Raw genomic sequence first — 20822 nt, forward strand, 5'->3', positions numbered from 1 at the left:
TATACAAAGGGATAATCACCTCCTTTTCTCTACTAGCAAAATTCCTGTATATTATTGACAATACCCCATGACCTACTCTGGCAGCCTGTCACCATTTCCCAGAAAACTTCATATCTGACTGCACAATTACTCCCGATCTTTTACATTTTCTACCACCCTAAGTGTAGTACCACACAGTACGTTTCTCTGGGGTTATTTTTACCCATATGCAGTACTTTGCATTTGTCAATGTTAAACTTCAGTTGCCACTTCTTGGCCAATCGCCCAAATTTTCTAGATCTTATTGCAGTAGCACACTGCCATTAACAACCCTGCCAAACTTTGTAACACCTGCAGACTTTGACATTACACCTAATATACCTTCATCAATAAATATCATTGATAAAAAATTAAAACAACAGTGGGCCTAACATCGAACCCTGGGGTTCGATGTTAATAACTCCACTAATAACATTAGTCCAAGAAGAGCAGCTTCCATTGATTACCACTGTCTTCCCCCACTGAACCACCCTTTTATCCATTGTAGCAATTTACTCTTAATACCATACTCTTCAATTTGTAAGGTAGTCTTCAATGCACAAACAGTGTCAAAAGCTTTTCTGAAATCCAAGTATGTGATATCAAAATTATTTTTTGCATCCAGTTCCTTTGTAACCATATCATAGTACCCAATCAAATTTGTCATTTTAATGAAACTCTGCCATGAGTCTCATTAGTTCATCTGACATCCATTTAGGCCTAAACCTTGAACAGTATTTCTTAATCAGTATGAAAAGCCTGGTAGCTCCACGATTACTTCCTTGAATGCTTCCCACTTAGAATTTGCTGTTGGTAACATCAGTTGATCCCACTGAATAGAGTTTAAAATCTGTCTGAGACCACTGTAGTCACATTTATGGAAGCAGAAACCTTTCCCTTTACCCCTGATGTTAGTTATATCTTTAAGTAAATCTCACATCAGTATACTGTGATCATTGCCACCTAGTAGTTCCTTTATCTGCAAATTCTTAATGCATGAATAATCGCTGCTGGTAACCAGATGAAGAGTGTATTACACTTTCTGGTTGCCTCTCGAACATGATGCTGCAGAAAACAATCATCCAATAATTTCAAAAAAAGGCTTGCTAGTGCGCAAGTGACCAACCCACAAATTCTAGTCGGTATCTGGGAAGTTAAAAACCCCCACTATAACACAATCTGATTTACTGGCCCATTCTATTTCTCTGTACAATTGTTCATTGTACTCATTAGTCATTAAGTCTATAACACACTCCTGTCATTTTTGCTTTCCCAGGGGTTATGTCACACTAAATTGACTCAACATTGCACTGTCCATTTATGTTAACTGAATGCACTTCCTTAGATTCTGTGTTTTTTTTTTTTTTTAATTAACAGCATAACCCCTCCACCCTTCCTATCCTGTCTATACACACTGTACTCCACAAATTCCTTCCAATTTTGCACTGCTTATATCTGTGTGACACCATGTCTATAATATCCCAATAATATCTGCCTTTGATGTCTTGACCAGCATTTCAAATTCATCAAATTTATTTACTATACTTCTAGCATTGGTGTACATGCAAGTATACATGCACCTATTCTTATTCTTAGTTACCCTAACAGAGCCCATGTATTTATTTGTTTCATGATGACTTCCACCAGTCCTTAACCCCCCAGCATCCCATCCTCCAGGCCACTGCTCATTTTAATAACAGTGCAAGAATCACTTTCATCTCTACCTGCAGCTAGTATCAACCTCTTAGGCTATGAATACCCCCAAGCTGGCAGTTTTCCGACCCACCTAACGCTGCCTCAATAGCATCAGCAAACACTCTTGCACCCATTCTATTAAATGTATCCCATCCATTCAGAAGCAATCTCTCCTGTTAACAAGCATAGACCATGCTGAGAAAAATTCTACCATGAGCCTTGCACAATCCCTCCAGGACCCAATTGATTGACAAAGCTCTCATCATATCCTCCCTCCTATCATGTCTGGGCAGAATTGCAGGCACTTTTAAATTTAATCCTAACTCAATATGCAGTTCTCCTACTCTTAACGCCGTTAGTGTCATCATGTACAACAATATCACCCTTTGTGCCCCTTAAAAGATGATATCAATTACACCATCATCAACTTTTGTCCCTGGCAGACATACCCTGGTCCTATTCCATCTATCCTTTTTACACAATACCCATCTCCCTGACTCACCAACAATAACTAGCTCCTGTGGGACAAGTGCATTCTGCCCTGAAGATTGCTGCTTTGTTGCCTGGTGCACAAGGGTGAGCTCTTGTGTGAGTTGGGCATCTGAGAGCCTGATGACTCCCCCATTTTAAAACATTCAAGGGCATCTACCCGACTTCTCAAGCACTCTAAGTGCCCATCAGAATGCTGAGTTGGTGCCTAATTTCTTGACACTCCCTGCACCTAGCACACACACAAAGACATTTTGCTAGATCATGCCCTGTTGCAGAGAATCCTACAAATATTATACAAGTTGCACATTTTATAAATAAACATGTTTCTTTTTCTAAATGTAAATAAAAAAACATTGGAGTGAGTCATCTTCTTCACCTTGCCATTAACCTTAAATATGGAAATAGTGTAAATCACTTCTGAACTCAGAAAATCACAATGTTTGTGATATTCAATAAGTTGTGCGGACGAAGCTCCTTGAAGCTCTTGGAACAGAGAAGTTTTTCTGATTTATTTTCTGATTTATTAGCTTAAATTGTCATATTAACTTATTTTCTAGAGTAGCTTTATATTCCTAGTTACGATACTTAGTTTAAAGTTTAACTTAGACAAAAATTTTGTAGGTATTACTTAGTATCCTTAACGGTATCAAATCCACGTGTTGCAACTTGAACGAGAGGTCTTTTTTTTAACCAAATTTAGTCGATTTATTAACCAATTGTTATATCAAATTATCTTCTATAAGTAGATTATAGACCTAGTCAGGATCCTTAGTTTATTCTAAATTGCGATAGCGAGATTTGGAAGCTAATCAATACTTACGAGTCCGTAGAAGTACCGGTCGAGAATTCCCGCCATTTTTACACGATAGCATAAGCTTAGTGTAGTATAGTGCATAATATAATATTGTCAATTAATCAGTAAATCTATTAATCTTGATAAACTTTATTGTCAATTAAATTGTATTTTTAACTCTATATATATATATATATAACGACTTGATCGTAACAAATAATTAATACATAACTATAGTGGTACACGTGATACGGAAGTTGTATAAGGGAACTCGTAGAAAACACTAGATACCGAAAAATAAATATAGCGTTATAACTGTTTTGGGATATAACTTAAGGATTTAATTTTTGTTTTGAAATTTTATTGAATAAAATAGGAATCATGACTCTGACCAGAGCAGCAAAGCAAAAGGCTCAAGCTAATGGAAGTGCCGTGGTTCAGGGGAGAACTGAGGGGGGCAGTTGCCCTCTGAATCACAGTCTTTTAAAATACACTGTTTGCTTAATGTTTGCGGAGCAGTCGGGTACGGGACATGATACTGCCAAGGGGGATGTCTTTGTGTGTGCATGATGTAAGGAGTGCAAGGAAATCAGGGGACAACTCAGCGTTGTTATGGGCCTTTATGAGAGCTTGAAGGACAGGGTGGATGCCCTCGAAGGAAATAAATTGAGGGGCCCATTACAAGCTCTCAGCTGTCCACATCAACGCCAGAGCTTGCACTTGGTCATCAGGCAACACAGAGGCAGCCCCCAAGGCAGAATGCGCTGGTCCCACAGGAACTAGTAGTTGTTGGTGACTCTATTGTCAGGGAAACGGGGAACATGCTTTGTAAAAAGGATAGGTGGAATAGGACCAGGGTATGTCTGCCAGGGGTAAAAGTTGATGACGTTGTAGAGCGGATATCATCTTTTAAGGGCAAAAAAGGTGATATAGTTGTACACGTTGGCACTAATGATATTAAGAGTAGGAGACCGGCGGAATTACTTAGCAAGTACAGGTCACTGTTGAAAAAAAAGCCGTGAATTAGGGTTGAATTTGAAAGTGTCTGCAATTCTGCCCAGACACGATAGGAGGGAGTATATGATGAGAGCCTTGTCGATCAATTCGGCCCTGGAGGGATTGTGCAAGGCTCAAGGGGTAGAATTTTTTTCAGCCTGGACTGTACTTGTTAACAGGAGAGATTGCTTCTACAGGGATGGGATACACTTAAATAGAAAGGGTGCAAGAATTTTTGCTGATGCTGTCGAGGCAGTGTTAGGTGGGTCGGAAAACTGCTAGTTGGGGGGGGATACAAGGACTAATAGATTAACAGTAGCCACTGGCAGAGATGGAAGTGATTCTTGCACTGCTTCTATTGAAATGAGCAGAAGCCTGAAAAACAAGATGCAGGATATTTCAGAGACTGCTGGGAGTCATTGCGGTACAAGTAAACACATGGGTTGTGTTAGGGTAGCTAAGAATAGAAACAGGTGCATGCATACATGCGTGTACACCAATGCTAGGAGTTTGGTAAATAAATTTGATGAATTTGAGGTATTGCTCAAAACATCAAAGGCAGATATTGTTGGGATATCAGAGACGTGGTGTCACACAGATATAAGTAATGAGGAACTGGAATTTGGGGAATACAATGTGTATAGAAAGGATAGACAGGACAGGAGGGGAGGAGGGGTTATGCTATTAATTAAGAAACACAAAGTCCAAGGAAGTGAAGCCAGTCGACATCGATGGACAGGGCAGTGTCGAGTCAGTTTGGTGTGACATAAGCATATGGAAATCAAAATTGAGAGTAGGAGTGTGCTATAGGCCTAATGACTCTGATGAGTATAATAAGATATTGTACAGGGAAATAGAGTGGGCCAGTAAATCAGAGAGTCTTATAATGGGGGATTTTAATTTCCCAGATATTGACTGGAATTTGTGGGTTGGTCACTCGCACACTAGCAAGGCTTTTGTGGATTTATTGGATGATTGTTTTCTACATCAGCATGTTCGGGAGGCAACAAGATGGAGCAATACTCTTGATCTGATTATCAGTAGTGATTCTTCATGCATTAAGAATCTGCAGATAAATGAACCACTAGGTGGCAGTGATCACAGTGTGTTGAAGTGGGATTTACTCAAGGAGGTAACTACCATCAGAGGTAAAGGGAAGGGTTTTTGTTTTCGTAAAGGCGACTATGATGGCCTGAGACAGTATTTAAATTCTATACAGTGGGACCAACTGATGATGTTACCAACAGCAAATTCAAAATGGGAAGCATTCAAAGAACTTACCTTGGAAGCTACTAGGCTTTACATACCAACTAAGAAATATTGTTCAAGGTTTAGGCCTAAATGGATGTCAGATGAACTAATGAGACATGGCAGAGAAGAAAAATGCATGGGATACATATAAATTAATGGGTGACATGGAAGCCTATGATAGATATAAGTTGGTCTGTAACCAAGTCACAAAGGAGATTAGGCAGGCAAAGGGAGACTACGAAAAATCCTTGGCAAAGGATGCAAAGAAAAACAGAAAAGAGTTCTTTACATATTTAAACTCAAGAAGGAAAGGGATGAATCAGATTGGTCCACTGGATATTGATGGTTCAACAGTTGAGGATCCTGCTCAGGTGGCAAACAATCTAAACGAGTATTTTGCATCTACATTCACGCATGAGGAGTTATTCAGGAAGGAGAATGATGTAGGTAAAGTAAACATTGGCAGTGAGGTAGATGATTTTGTAATAACTGAGAGGAAAGTGGAGGAGAGATTGTTGAGGATAAACATAAAAAAGGCACCTGTGGTGGATGGGATCTATCCAGTTATATTAAAGGAGGCAGCAAAGGAAGTAAGCAAACCCCTAGCCATAATTATGAGAGCTTCTTTGGACTCAGGGGAGGTACCCATAGACTGGAGATGTGCAAATGTAACCCCAATTCACAAAGGAGGATCAAAGGCTGACACAAGTAATTATAGACCTGTTAGTTTAACTTCTGTTCCAGGTAAATTAATGGAGGCACTGGTTAAAGAAGCACTGCAGGATCATCTAGACAAGAATTCAGTTATAGCTCAGACGCAGCATGGTTTTGTTAAGGGCAGGTCTTGCCTGACCAATTTCATTGGATACTATGATGTAGTCACAAAAGAACTGGATGCAGGTAATAACTTTGATATTATACATTTGGATCTTAGAAAGGCTTTTGATACTGTTGCACATGGAAGACTGCTGCACAAATTGGAGCAGTGTGGCATTGGAGGCAAATTGCTGCTATGGATAAGAGGATGGTTGAGTGGCAGAAGATAGAGTGGTAATCAATGGACACTGCTGAACGTGGACTAATGTTATTAGTGGAGTTCCTCAGGGTTCAGTGTTGAGTCCGTTGTTGTTTTCGGTGTTTATGAATGATATTGATGATGGGATATCAAGTTTAATGTCCAAGTTTGCAGATGATACAAAGGTTGGCAGGGTTGTTAAGGACACTACTGACGCTATGTGGTTCTGCAACAGGATCTGGAAAGGTTGAACAGATGGGCTGAGAGGTGGCAAATGAAGTTTAACATTGACAAATGTAAAGTACTACATATGGGAAACAGTAACCCCAGAGCAACGTATCAACTCTGCGGTACTACACTGACAGTGGCGGAGAATGAAAAGGACCTGGGGGTAATTGTGCAGGCAGATATGAAGTTCTCTGAGCAGTGCAGACGAGCTGCAAGAGTAGCTCATGGTGCCTTGTCAATGATATACAGGAATTTTTCTAGCAGGGATAAGGAGGTGATTATTCCGTTGTATAAGGCAATGGTTAGGCCACATCTTGAGTACTGTATACAGGTCTGGAGGCCTAATTTCAAGAAGGATGTAGAGCTGCTGGAACGGGTACAGAGAAGGGCAACAAGATTAGTGAATGGAACAAAGGGTTGCTCTTACGAAGAAAGGCTTAAGTTTTGCAAATTACAGAGTCTGGAGACTAGGCACCGGCGAGGTGATCTGATAGAGGTGTATAAGGGTTTGAATGGTTTGAGCATGCTCAATGCCAATGGGATTCTTCATCTTGCTCAGAATAATCACCTCAGAGGGCATAAATTCAAATTGAGGAAGGACGGATGTCGGATAGATGTGCGGAAATTTGACTTTGGCCAGCGGGTGGTTGGTTGGTGGAACCGACTTCCATCCCTTGTTGTGGAAGTTGATAGCCTAAACAAATTTAAAGCTCAACTGGACAGGTATTTCGAACGAACGGAGGGGTGAAATGGGAGTGGTGTGTGTGTTTTTTTTTTGGCTGATGCTGAATAAGCTTGCTTTCTTGCATCATATGCCTCTACTAATGCTAATGCTAAGTTTTCATTATTCTGTTATAATAATGGTAGTTACAAAAATATTTCATCACATGATTTTTCTTTCTGAAACAGGTTTCAAGAAACAATAAATATATCTTAAAACAATTAAACTGACTTAGATCACTGATTCTCACCAGCAAATTTGTTACTTATTTATTTGATGGACTCTATTACTAATCATGAAATTTCTAAGTCATGGTGCTGAAAATGAACAAAACTTTAAAAGTATTTATCATATTAGAAAAACTGCAGAGTTCCATGATTAACCAAGAAATAAGTCCTTTCCTATGCATTTACTAAAAATCAGACAAGGCAGTTTAAGCAGTCATAAATTTGGTTTAATTAAATTAATAAATACTGGTTTAATGAAATTAATAAAATCAGCAAATAAATATTACCTCACTAGATTTGTCATAGCTAAAATTTCAGGATCATTTTTATATGGCTTAGCTTCTTGAGAGTCAAAGGGATTTATTCCAGACTTCATCAACATATTGGCTAACACCAAATACTTTAGACAAGTTGTCCTCCTTTAAAAATTTAGAAAATTAAAGCATATATTTAGAAGGCACAAAACATATTTATATCACACTAAGAAGAAATTCCTTCAAATTTTATGAGTTAAAAATTATAGAACCTTATACGTGAAGTGAAGATACTCTATACTTGATAGTTCGCAAACAATGACACAAGCCAGACAAACTCAGAAATAATATTAACTTTTTTTTTTTTTTTTTTTTTGTTAGTTGTTGGCGCATCCTATAACAAAATTTCTCTATAACGAATTTTTTCGCTGTATTTATCAAATTCGTTATAGGGAAGTTCGACTGTATATATTTTATCTTATGGGAATACAGTGCTAGCTTGGTGCTGATTCCCTTGGTATTGTTTTTCGGGAACAAGTTATCAGTGTTAAGCGGTGGGGGGGGGGGGTGTTCTCCAGTATTCCGGTTGCACTTTGTTTACATTCCTTTAATAACCTTGCTTACATCTTTTACTTTTGTCTTTCGAATGGCCGGCTCCATTTTAACCAAGATCCATCTTTGCACGTTTTTCATCTATGGTGAGTTACTTTTTTACTTCATGTCTTTTGTAGAATCAATTATAAAATATATGCTAATGCATTAATTCTACCCCCCATGCCATTTTTATATTACTTTCTTTTAGTTTTATTAAATTTTTTTTAATGATAATTCAAAATCACCATAAAAATTCTAACTAATACCTGTTCGGCATATATTTTATATCAGAAACAGAGACAAGCCTCAACAATGTTATTTTTTGCGTACAATTTCAGTGACTAGTTCTTGAAAAAGATGTTGAGATTGTAGATATTGAAAAGTAGATATTGTATCATTTTTAGATTTTTTTTATAAAAAAAACTCGAAACACAAGAGGTATTACAACCTATAGAACTTGGCACCATGCATGGGTTGGAGGCTGAAAAGATGAAAGAAGATATTTGTTGACATTAGACTTAAACTTCTGTATACTGTAATTTTCAGGAAATACAAACGAAGAAAGGTTGTTCCAGAAAACGGCAGTTGAATGAATAAATGAGGAAGATGAAAAGTTAGTTCTGTGGGTTTGAAGCTGGACAGTAAATGGATGTTGACTCGTGGCGGCACGTGTTCGGACTGTTTTGAAAGAGAGAGCGGGAATTATAGAAGCCAATTCAGAAGAACAGTGCCCATGGAAGTATCTGTAAAAAAGGCATGCAGCAGAAACAGAATGTCTATGAGACAGAGTGGAGAGACTCTGTTAGCGATGTGTCATTAATTAACCTAACTGACATCTTCTGAATGGAATCTAGAAGCCTAAGAGAGGTTTTAGGGGCACCGCCCCCGATGTGGGAAAATATTCCATGATAGGGCGAATTTGCGATTTGTACAGAGTGAACAGCTGTTTGGATGAAAAGTAATGCCGAGAGGGAACGAGAAAACCCAAAAGAGTAATCCCCAAAAGAGATATATCATTTTGCCCAGAAATCAGAGTGTCACCAAAGATAAGCATAGGAGCAGAAGAAATTCTTTTTGGATTCTTCTGCTCTAATGACTGAGTTTTAGAAGGATTGAAATCAACTAAGTTGTCTTTGCCCCACTGGAGAATTACCTAGAGATCGGCATTTAAGGAATTGGTAGTGAATATTCGAGAAGCTGATGCTGATTGAGCAGTGCAAGGTTTCTCAAATAGGATTTCCAGCCAATGGAAGAAGGTCATTAATATACAAGAGGAAAAGAGTGGGAGAAAGAACTGAACCTTGGGGGAACACTAGCATTATTGGAGAAGACAGAGAGCCATCTACGATCAACCGAATGGTAGAGAGAAAACTGGATAACCAATTATAAAAAACAGTTGACAAACCATAAGATGGAAGTTTGTTTAGAAGACTTTTATGCCAAACACGATCAGATGCCTTTGAGATGTCAAGAGCAACTGCTTGTGTTTCACCAAACTTTTCCATTGAATTTGTCCATAAATGGGTAACATAAGACCGAATATCACCAGTGGATCAACACTGGCGGAATCCATACTGGCGATCGTTGATCAGACGGAAGGTTTCTAGGTAGTTTAAAAGTTGGCAGTTAATTGATTTTTCCATTACTTTAGAAAGAGTAGAAGTAATTGCAATGGGACGATAATTGGATGGGAGTGATTTACCACCCTTTTTAGGAACTGGCTGGATATGAGCAAATTTACAAGCAGAAGGAAAAACACCTTTGGAATAAGAAAGTGAAAAAAGGTGGCAAAGAACAGGAGTAAGTTCAGGGGCACAGGTTTTGAGAACAAGTGGAGAAATACCATCAGGACCTGGAGCTTTCTTAGAATAAAGATTTATCAAAATCCTTTGGACATCCTTTTGACAGAAGACCACAGGAGGCATTGAATAGAGCATGTTTGGAATGGTGGGAGGTGTTTTATTAAGATCATTAATATATGAGTTGGAATAAAAATGGGATACTAGCAGGTCAGCTTTATCCTTGGCTGAAGTGACAATAGAACCATCTGGTTTTGACCGAAGTGGGAGCAGAGATGAGAAAAAGTTGCAGCCAATAGCTTTAGCGAGAGACCAGAATGCTCGGCTACCATTAGGGCAAGAAGCAAGTTTTACACTCTTAGACTGTTCAAAATCTAGTTTGGTCTGATTAATAATTTGCTTTACAATTGTATAGTAAACAATACTATTGTATAGTATTGGTATAGGGAGAAAATGAAACTGAGGAATTGGAAGCAAGCCAATTAAGATATGCAACATTCTTCTCTTGAACAGCCTTACCACATTAATTGGAAAACTAAGGTTTAGATAAAGGATGAGATTTTAAAGTGGAGTCTAGAAAAAAGGATTCCATTCCTGAATGAATAATTTCACTGACACGATCGGAGCAAATGTTGACATCAGAAATTCTGAAACAGTAATTCGACCAAGGAAAAAAGAAAAGAAATTTCGCAGGTCATCCCATTTTGCATTCTTATAATGCCAAACAACATGAGGTTGGGAATAGCCATGAGATAAAGGCTCCATTGGAGAAGAGAATTACCAAGTTGTGATCTGAGGTGCCTAAAGGACCACTCACTTCGAAGGGTTGTTTGTGAGAAAAGGATCAAGTGTATTGGTAGTATGGTTAGAATTGTCTGGTATTCTGGTAGGTAAATGGACAATCTGTGCAAGGTCATTAGCAATTGCAAAAACCTCAGCATCTCGACCAGCTGGGTCTGTGTGACTAGAAAACGGAAGCCAGCTGGAGTTGTGAACATTGAAATCACCAAGGAAAATTACCTTACTGAGGTAATATCTAAAGAAAATATCCACTTTTTTTAGATATTGTATCAACTGCTAGCAACACTGACTGCTACACAGACTGTCAGGACTTAATGCCTAAAATACCTCCAATCCAAATAAAAATCACCCACAAACACAAAAACAAAAATTAAATAAAATCATGTCCCTATATATATATATAGAGGGACAACCCCAGAGCAACGAATCAACTCTGTGGTACTACACTGACAGTGGTAGAGAATGAAAGGGACCTGGGGGTGGTTGTGTAGGCAGATATGAAGTTCTCTGAGCAGTGTAGACAGGCTGCTGTTGTTGTTTGTTGTTTTTGGTTTTTAGGAGCATTAGCAACTAAGGCCATATTGCTCCAGGATATGCGGTGGTCATTCCTTAACCTTTCGGCATCCTCCGTATTTGGTGGTGACGGGCTCGAACCCCGGTCTAATCAAGAAGCGTGTGCTAGGCACTGCTGCTCCTTCCCACCTGGCTATGGAGGCGTCCAGACAGGCTGCAAGAGTAGTTCATGGTGTATTGTCAATGATATATAGGAATTTTTCTAGCAGGGATAAAGAGGTGATTATTCCCTTGTATAAGGCAATGGTCAGGCCACACCTAGAGTACTGTATACAGGCCTGGAGGCTTCATTTCAAGAAGGATGTAGAGCTGCTGGAACGAGTACAGAGAAGGACAACAAGATTAGTGAATGGAACAAGGGTTGCTCTTACGAAGAAAGGCTAAAGTTCTGCAAATTACAGTGTCTGGAGACTAGGCACCAGCGAGGTGATCTGATAGAGGTGTATAAAGCCTTGAATGGTTTGAGCATGCTCAATGCTGATGGGATTCTTCCTCTTGCTCAGAATATTCACCTGAGAGGGCATAAATTCAAATGTAGGATAGACATGCAGAAATTTGCCTTTAGCCAGCGGGTGGTTGGTTGGTGGAACAGACTTCCATCCCTTCTCATGGAAGTTGATAGCCTAAATAAGTTTATGGCTCAGCTGGACAGGTATTTCGAACGAACAGAGGGGTGAAGATTTATTATTATTATTTTTTTTTTTTTTTTTTTTTTTTTGGCTGATGCTGCATAAGCTTACTTTCTTGCATCAAATGCCTTTACTAATGCTAATATATAGAAAGGTTCAGGAGAAGTGCAAGTCTTGTGGAGTGGAATTCTTCTCAGTAAAGTTGCTACTTTTTTAAAAGGAGAGGCTGTTTTTACAGGGATGAGAAAACACTTAAATAGAAGGGGTGCAAGAATATTTGCTAATGCGACTGAAGCAGTGAGGTGAGTTGTAAAACTACTAGTTTGTGGGATAACAGACTAACAGATTAACTAGAGCTGCAAGCAGAAGTAAGTGTGATTCTTGCACTGCTACTATTGGAACATGCACCACCCTGGAAAGAAAAGTGTTGGGGATTTCAAGCCCATGTATTTACTTGTTCCATGATGACCCATAACCGCCTATTGCAAATCATCATGGAAATACATGGGCTGTGTTAGGGTAACTAAGAGTAAGAACGTGCATTTACACTTGCATGTACAGTAATGATAGGAGCACTGTAAATAAATTTGATGAATTTGAAGTAGGGATTATGTTATCAAATGCAGACATTATATGGAGAGCAAAGACATGGTGTCACTCAGACATAAGCAGTGTTGAATCTAAATATTGGGAGTACAATGAATACAGGAAGGGGATATCAAGTTGTCTGAACAGTGCAGACAGGCTGCCAGAGCAGGTCATGGGGTCTTGTCAATGATATACAGGAATTTTGCTAGCAGGGTTACGGAGGTAATTATGCCTTTGTATAAGGCAATGGTCAGGTTACAACTTGAGTACTGCGTACAGGTCTGGAGGCCTCAATTTAGGAAGGATGTAGAATTGCTATAACAAGTACAGAGAAGGGCAACAAGATTGGTGAGGGAAACAAAAGGGTGCGCTTACCAAGAAAGGCTTAAGTTCTGCAAATTGCAGTGTCTAGAAACTAGGTAATTGCGAGGTGATCTGATTGAGGTGTACAAGGCCTTGAATGGTTTGAGAAGACTCAAGGCTGATAGGATTCTTCCTCTTGCTCAGATTATGAACCTGGCGGGGGAGGGGAATAAACTCAAAGTGGGGAAAGACAGTTGTAGAATAGATGTGTGGATATTTGCCTAGTATGCACAAAGTTACACCTGTTGTTGGGGAAGTTGATAGCTTAAATAAATACAAGGAAGAACTGGACAAAGTTTAGGGGCGAATAGATGAGTGAAATGGAAAGTGGGTTTTTTTTTTTTTTTTTTTTTTTTGTCTGATGCTGCATAAGTTTGCTTTCTTACATCATATGCATCTGCTAATGCTAATAAGCAATGCTGAATATGAATATGGGGAGTACAATAACAGGAGGGGCAGGGGACTATGTTCTCAGTTAAGAAGCATATTAAATCAAAGGTAGTGCATCCAGTCAACATGGATGACTAGTGCAACGTTGAGTTAGTCTGATGAGACATATAAGCAGTGGAGAAACAAAAATGAGGAGTGTGCTATACGCCTAATTACTGTCATGAGTATACCAAAAAACTATATAAAGAAATAGACCAGGCCAGTAAATAATAATGTCTTGTAATGAGGATTTTAATTTCTAGATATTGAAAGGAATTTGTGGGTTGGTCACACACTATAAACACTTTTTGTAGACTTTTGTAGATAACTTTTCTACAGCAGCATGTTAGAAAGGAAAAAACAGGAAGTAATACTCTTGATCTGATTACCAGCAGCAATTCTTCATGCATTAAGAATCTGACCCACCAGTAGCAGTGATCATCTTAATAAAAGACATAGCTACTGTCAAGGGTAAAGGAAAGAGCTTTTATTTTTGTAAGAGTGACTACAGTGGTCTCAGACAGTTTCTAAATTCTAGACAGTGGGACTATTTGATAATGTTACCAACAGCAAATTCTAAATGGGAAGCACACAGGGAAGTAATTGTAGAAACTACTATATTTTTCATATGAATTAAGAAATACTGTTCAAGGCTAAAATTCAAAATTGACATAAGATGAACTGATGAGACGTAGCAGATAATAAAAATGCATAGGATGCCTATAAACTATCAGGTAATACACAAGCCTATAGTAATATAAATTAGTCTGTAAACAAGTAATAAAGAAGGTTTGGCCAGCTAAGGCAGATTATGAGAGATTCTGGCAAAGAAGGAAAAGAGTTCTATGCTTATATTTACAGCAGAAGGAAAGGGTTGAATCACATGGGCTACTGGATGTCAATGGTAGCTAGGGTAGCTAAGAATAGAAACAGGTGCAGGTATACTTGCGTGTACACCAATGCTAGGAGTTTAGTAAATAAATTTGATGAATTTGAGGTATTGCTCAAAACATCAAAGGCAGATATTGTTGGGATATCAGAGATGTGGTGTCACACAGATATAAGGAATGCAGAACTGCAATTTGGGGAGTACAATGTCTACAGAAAGGATAGACAGGATAGGAAGGGGGAGGGGTTATGCTATTAGTTAAGAAACACATAAAAACCAAGGAAGTGAAGCCAGTCGACATCGCCGGACAGTGCAGTGTCGAGTCAGTTTGGTGTGACATAAGCATTGGGAGATCAAAATTGAGAGTAGGAGTGTGCTATAGGCCTAATGACTCTGATGAGTATAATAAGGAACTGTACAGGGAAATAGAGTGGGACAGTAAATCAGAGAGTCTTATAATGGGAGATTTTAATTTCCCAGATATTGACTGGAATTTGGGGGCTGGTTACTCACACACTAGCAGGGCTTTTGTGGATTTATTGGATGATTGTTTTCTACATCAGCATGTTCGGGAGGCAACTAGAGGGAGTACTCTTGATTTGATTATCAGCAGTGATTCTTCATGCATTAAGAATCTGCAGATAAACGAACCACTAGGTGGCAGTGATCACAGTGTGCTGAAGTGGGATTTACTCAAAGAGGTAACTACCATTAGGGGTAAAGGGAAGGGTTATTGCTTCCGTAAAGGCGACTACGATGGACTGAGACAGTATTTAAATTCTATACAGTGGGACCAACTGATGATGTTACCAACAGCAAATTCAAAATGGGAAGCATTCAAAGAACTTATCTTGGAAGCTACTAGGCTTTACATACCAATTAAGAAATATTGTTCAAGGTTTAGGCCAAAATGGATGTCAGATGAACTAATGAGGCATATGGCAGAGAAGAAAAATGCATGGGATACTTACAAATTAACACATGACACAGAAGCCTATGATAGATACAAGTTGATATGCAACCAAGTTACAAAGGAGGTTAGGCAGGCAAAGGCAGATTACGAGAAATCCGTGGCAAGGGATGCAAAGAAAAACAGCAAAGAGTTCTTTACTTATGTTAACTCTAGAAGGAAGGGGATGAATCAGATTGGTCCACTTGATATTGATGGGTCAACTGTTGATGATTCTGCTCAGGTAGCTAACAAACTAAATGAATATTTTGCATTGACATTCACACATGAGGAGTTATTCAGCAAGGGGAATGCCAGAGGTGTATTCAACTCTAGCAGTAAGCTACAGAATCTTGAAATAACTGGGAGTAAAGTGGAGGAGAAACTGTTGAAGATAAACACAAGAAAGGCACCCGGGGTGGATGGGATCTATCCAGTTATATTAAAGGAGGCAGCAAAGGAAGTAAGCAAACCCTTAGCCATAATTATGAGAGCTTCCTTGGACTCAGGGGAGGTACCCATAGACTGGAGATGTGCAAATGTGACCCCAATTCACAAAGGAGGATCAAAGGCTGACACAAGTAATTATAGACCTGTGAGCTTAACTTCTGTTCCAGGAAAATTAATGGAGGCACTGGTTAAAGAAGCACTGCAGGATCATTTAGACAAGACTTCAGTTATAGCTCAGACACAGCATGGTTTTGTTAAGGGGAAGTCTTGCCTGACCAACTTGACTGGATATTATGATGCAGTCACAAAGGAACTGGATGCAGGGAATAACTTTGATATTATATACTTGGATCTTAGAAAGGCTTTTGATACTGTTGCACATGGAAGACTGCTGCACAAATTGGAGCAGTGTGGCATTGGAGGCAAATTGCTGCTATCGATAAAGGGGTGGTTGAGGGAGAGAAAACAATGTGGTAATCAATGGATACTGCTCATCGTGGACTAATGTTATTAGTGGAGTCCCTCAGGGCTCAGTGTTGGGTCCATTATTGTTTTCTGTATTTATAAATGATATTGATGATGGTATATCAAGCTTAATGTCCAAGTTTGCAGATGATACAAAGGTTGGCAGTGTTGTCAAGGACACTACTGACACTATGCTGCTGCAACAGGATCTGGAAAGGTTGAGCAGATGGGCTGAGAGGTGACAAATGAAGTTTAACATTGACAAATGTAAAGTACTACACATGGGAAACAGCAACCCCAGAACAATGTATCAACTCTGTGGTACTACACTGACAGTGGTAGAGAATGAAAGGGACTTGGGGGTGGTTGTGCAGGCAGATATGAAGTTCTCTGAGCAGTGCAGACGGGCTGCAAGAGTAGCTCATGGAGTACTGTCAATGATATACAGGAATTTTTCCAGCAGGGATAAGGAGGTGATTATTCCATTGTATAAGGCAATGGTCAGGCCACACCTAGAGTACTGTATACAGGTTTGGAGGCCTCATTTCAAGAAGGATGTAGAGCTGCTGGAACGAGTACAGAGAAGGGCAACAAGATTAGTGAATGGAACAAAGGGGTGCTCTTACGAAGAAAGGCTTAAGTTTTGCAAGTTACAGTGTCTGGAGACTAGGCACCAGCGAGGTGATCTGATAGAGGTGTATAAAGCCTTGAATGGTTTAAGCATGCTCAATGCTGATGGGATTCTTCCTCTAGCTCAGAAAAATCACCTGAGAGGGCATAAATTCAAATTGAGGAAAGACAGATGTAGGATAGACGTGAGGAAATTTGCCTTTAGCCAGCGGGTGGTTGGTTGGTGGAACAGACTCCCATCCCTTGTGGTGGAGGTTGATAGCCTAAATAAGTTTAAGGCTCAGCTGGACAGGTATTTGGAACGAACAGAGGGGTGAAGTGGAAGTGGGTTTTTTTTTTTTTTTTTTTTTTGGCTGATGCTGCATAAGCTTGCTTTCTTGCATCAAATGCCTCTACTAATGCTAATGGGTTTACTGTTGATAACCATCCTCAGATTGCTGAAAAATTGAACAGGTATTTTGCAATTACATTCAAACATGAGGAATTCTATTGGAAAGAGGATGCCACTAGTTTATCCAACTGTGACAGGAAGCTAAATGATTTTGTGAAAACTGAAAGGAAAGTAGAAGAGAAACTGGTAAGGCTAAATATAAAAAAAGATGCCTGCCGTGGATGTAATCTATTCAATCGTATTGAGAGACAACAAAGAAGGTAAACAAACCCTTAGCCATAATTATGAGAGTATCCTTGTATTCAGGGGGAAGTCCGTGCAGACTTTAGATTTGCAAGTGTATTCCCAATTTACAATGGGGAATCAATAGGTGACATGAGTAATTAGAGACCTGTTAGCATAACATCTGTTCCCAAGAAATAATGGAGTCACTAGTTAAAAAATTAATGCAGGACCATCTAGACAGGAATGCAATTATACTGCAGTTACAGCAGTGGTTTGTTAAGGGGTGCTCTAGGTCTGACCAATCTGATTGCATACTATGATGCAATGGCCAAGGAATTGGATGCAAAAAATAATTTTGATATCATCTACTTTGATTTCTAGGAAGTTTTTGATACTGTTGCATATAAAAGAATACTACACAAACTAAAAAACTAGGCATTAAGAGCAAGTTACTACTATGGACGAAGGGATAGTAGAGTGGGAGAAAACAGAGAGTGGTTATTAATGGGCACTGTTCTTTGTAGATTAATGTTATTAGTGGAGTCCCCCAGAAGTTCAGTGCTGAGCACATTGTTTTTTAAATATTTATTAATGATAATGATGAAGGTATATCAGGCTTAAAGTCTAAGTTTGCAGATGATAAAAGGGTGGATGGTTAATGACAGTCACCAATAATTTTTCGGATGAGCATTAGCAACAAGAACTAAGAAAATTAGGGCACCGGACTGAGACATGATAGCAGTTGTCTAACACTGATAAATGCAAGGTACTGTATATGGGTGTAGTAGCAGTAATGCCAGATTAACAAACCAACTGTATGGTACTAGACTAGGGTAGTGAAAAGCGAAAAAATCCTGGGGGTAATTGTGCAGTCAGATATCAAGTCCTCCGGACAGTGCAGACTGGCTGCCAGACGACAGCTCATGCTATTTTGTCAATCATATACAGAAATTTGTATATCAGGGATTAGGAGGTGATTATACCTTTGTACAAGGCCATGGTTAGGCTACATCTTAATACTATATATACAGGTCTGGAGGCCTCACTTTAGGAAGAATGTAGATTTGCTGGAACAGGTGCAGAGAAGGACAACCAGGTTGTTGAAGGGAGCAAAAGCACACTCTTATCAAGAAAGGCTTCAGTTCTGCAAATTGCAGTATCTGGAGACTAGGAACCTGCAGGGAGATCTGATTGAGGCATTTAAAGACTAGAATGTATTGAATAAGTTAACTGTTGAAGGCATTCTTCTTCTTCTTTCTGAGACTACACACAAGGGGACACAAACTCAAGCTGAGGAAGGATTGCAGGGTTGGTATAACTTTAAACATAGATAAAATGAAATTACAAATAACATAAATAAATAAATAAAATGCATAAAATCAACTGTAAAATACAATATAATATAAAATACGATGAATCATATGAATATATTAAAATAATAAAAATATTATACATTAAAAGCGTTAAACCCATAACTATTCTAAAACTGAAGCTTTCGGCAGCATTTGCTGCCTTTCTCAACATAAGTAGTGCTGCATCAACAATTCATTATAAAGTACTAAGCCTTCCCAGCAGACCCAGGGCGTACTATGGTACCTGCGCAAGCTCTGCTTCCTGTATATCAGCACCGGAAGTGGCTCGGGGCTGTACGACTGTAAAAAGCTCATCCTTATCCAGGATAACGGTCTCAAACATTACATTAATCATACAACCCTTATCCTATTCAGGCTATGATCACCCAAGGAACAAATCCTTACGCTCTCCAGCCACTTCCGGTTCCAGAAACCCTTTACCTAATCTGTAATTACAGCTCCTTCGGCTGTTATCCCATGCCCGGTTTCCCAGGCATGTTTCGCCACGGACGACCCCGAGACATTAGCCAATCTAAGCGCCCTGCTATGTTCCCCCAATCTAACGCATAATCTGCACCTAGTCTCATCTACATAACATCCCCCAAAATCCGGACACTGAATTTTGTAGACAACCTCACTGTTGTCAACTCCCACAACAGGGTCTTTAAGTGACACCATCACCGTGTGCAGCTTCCAACCTGGAAGCTGCACACAACGTATTTGGTACGACAATAAGATGCAGCTATTGGTTGCAAAATGCCAAGATAGTAAGGAATATACGCAGTGGAGCCAAATACTCCCTCCAAGTACCATGTCCATAACAACCTTCAATCACGTTCTGGGGGTATCCACATCTCACAAGATCGGCCATGACCTGTTTGATTTCTTCCTCCCTATCCTCCGAGGTAGAGCAGTGCGACCAAGCCCTAACTACACTCTTCTTATGACCTCCAGTCTGAGGAGAACCAAAATGAGTATACTGGGCCCGACACATCTTCCTAAACACTCTCGTTTTTAATTGTCGGCCCACCCTGTAAATCCAAACATCCAAAAATGGCAGAGCACCCCCCCCCTCCGCTCAACCTCAGAGGTAAACTTTATAAAGGGGAAACCACTATTAAGCCAATTGAGAACCTCTGGCCTGGGTCCCCTACGTAGTAAATATACCTCTTCCACGGCCACAGGGGCAGCAGACCAGAGGAGTTTAACATCCTATTCTCAAATTCTTCCATTGCTAAATTAGCAATGACTGCGCTAATAGGTGAACTCATGGCCATGCCCCAGATCTGCAAATACCATAGTGGTGCCGGACAAACACAAGCTACCACCTTCACATATGTCCTGTACACTCAAATTCATCCTATCTCTCAAAGTATTATCACCCTCCAAGGCTGTGTGCACACAATCCAAAGCATGATCCAAAGGAATAACGACACCACATCAAATGATATCAAAATTTCTTCTTCAATGTTCCGATCCTGGGCAAACCGTATAAATTCCTGACTATTCTTCACTGTTCAGCTAGTCCCCGCCAAAAATCTAGAAAGGACGTGCGTCAGGCTGCCCACAAACAAAACAATCGGCCTCAAAGGCACACCAACCTATGCACTTTAGGTAAACCATAGAATTTGGGTAACTTACAACCCAATGCACGTAACCTCCAAGAAACTTCCTCCGATGTATAATATTTTTATTATTTTAATATATCCATATGATTTATTGCATTTTAAATTATACATTTTACAGTTGATTTTATGTATTTTTTATTTATTTTATTTGTAATTTAATTTTATCTATGTTTAAAGTTATAATTTGTCAGAGTTGGCGGCATTAATTATGTATAGGTTTCCTGACTACAGAGGCCTTTTTAGTGAATTATTGGTGTGTTATGGTCATGCAATGCTGTGAGAGATTCGATAATATCAAAATTTGTGATACAGAAGCCAAGCAAAGACAACACGTGAGATTTGCACATCGCTATAAAGCAGCCGGTCTGATTCCACAC

General features: G+C 39.4%; 1 protein-coding gene across 1 annotated transcript in view; it reads right to left on the reverse strand.

Moving 5' to 3' along the window:
* The window catches only part of alien (COP9 signalosome complex subunit 2 alien), a 424708-nt gene that overhangs the window by 112573 nt on the left and 291313 nt on the right, over positions 1 to 20822 (reverse strand). The window contains exon 9 of the mRNA XM_090368501.1: positions 7724 to 7855. Within this exon, the coding sequence (XP_090224627.1) occupies positions 7724 to 7855 (132 nt within the window). The remainder of the gene's footprint in view (positions 1 to 7723; positions 7856 to 20822) is intronic.

Source organism: Mastigoproctus giganteus, chromosome 2 (genome assembly GCF_048544385.1).
Source record: "Mastigoproctus giganteus isolate SK-2022 chromosome 2, ASM4854438v1, whole genome shotgun sequence".
NCBI lineage: Eukaryota > Metazoa > Arthropoda > Arachnida > Uropygi > Thelyphonidae > Mastigoproctus > Mastigoproctus giganteus.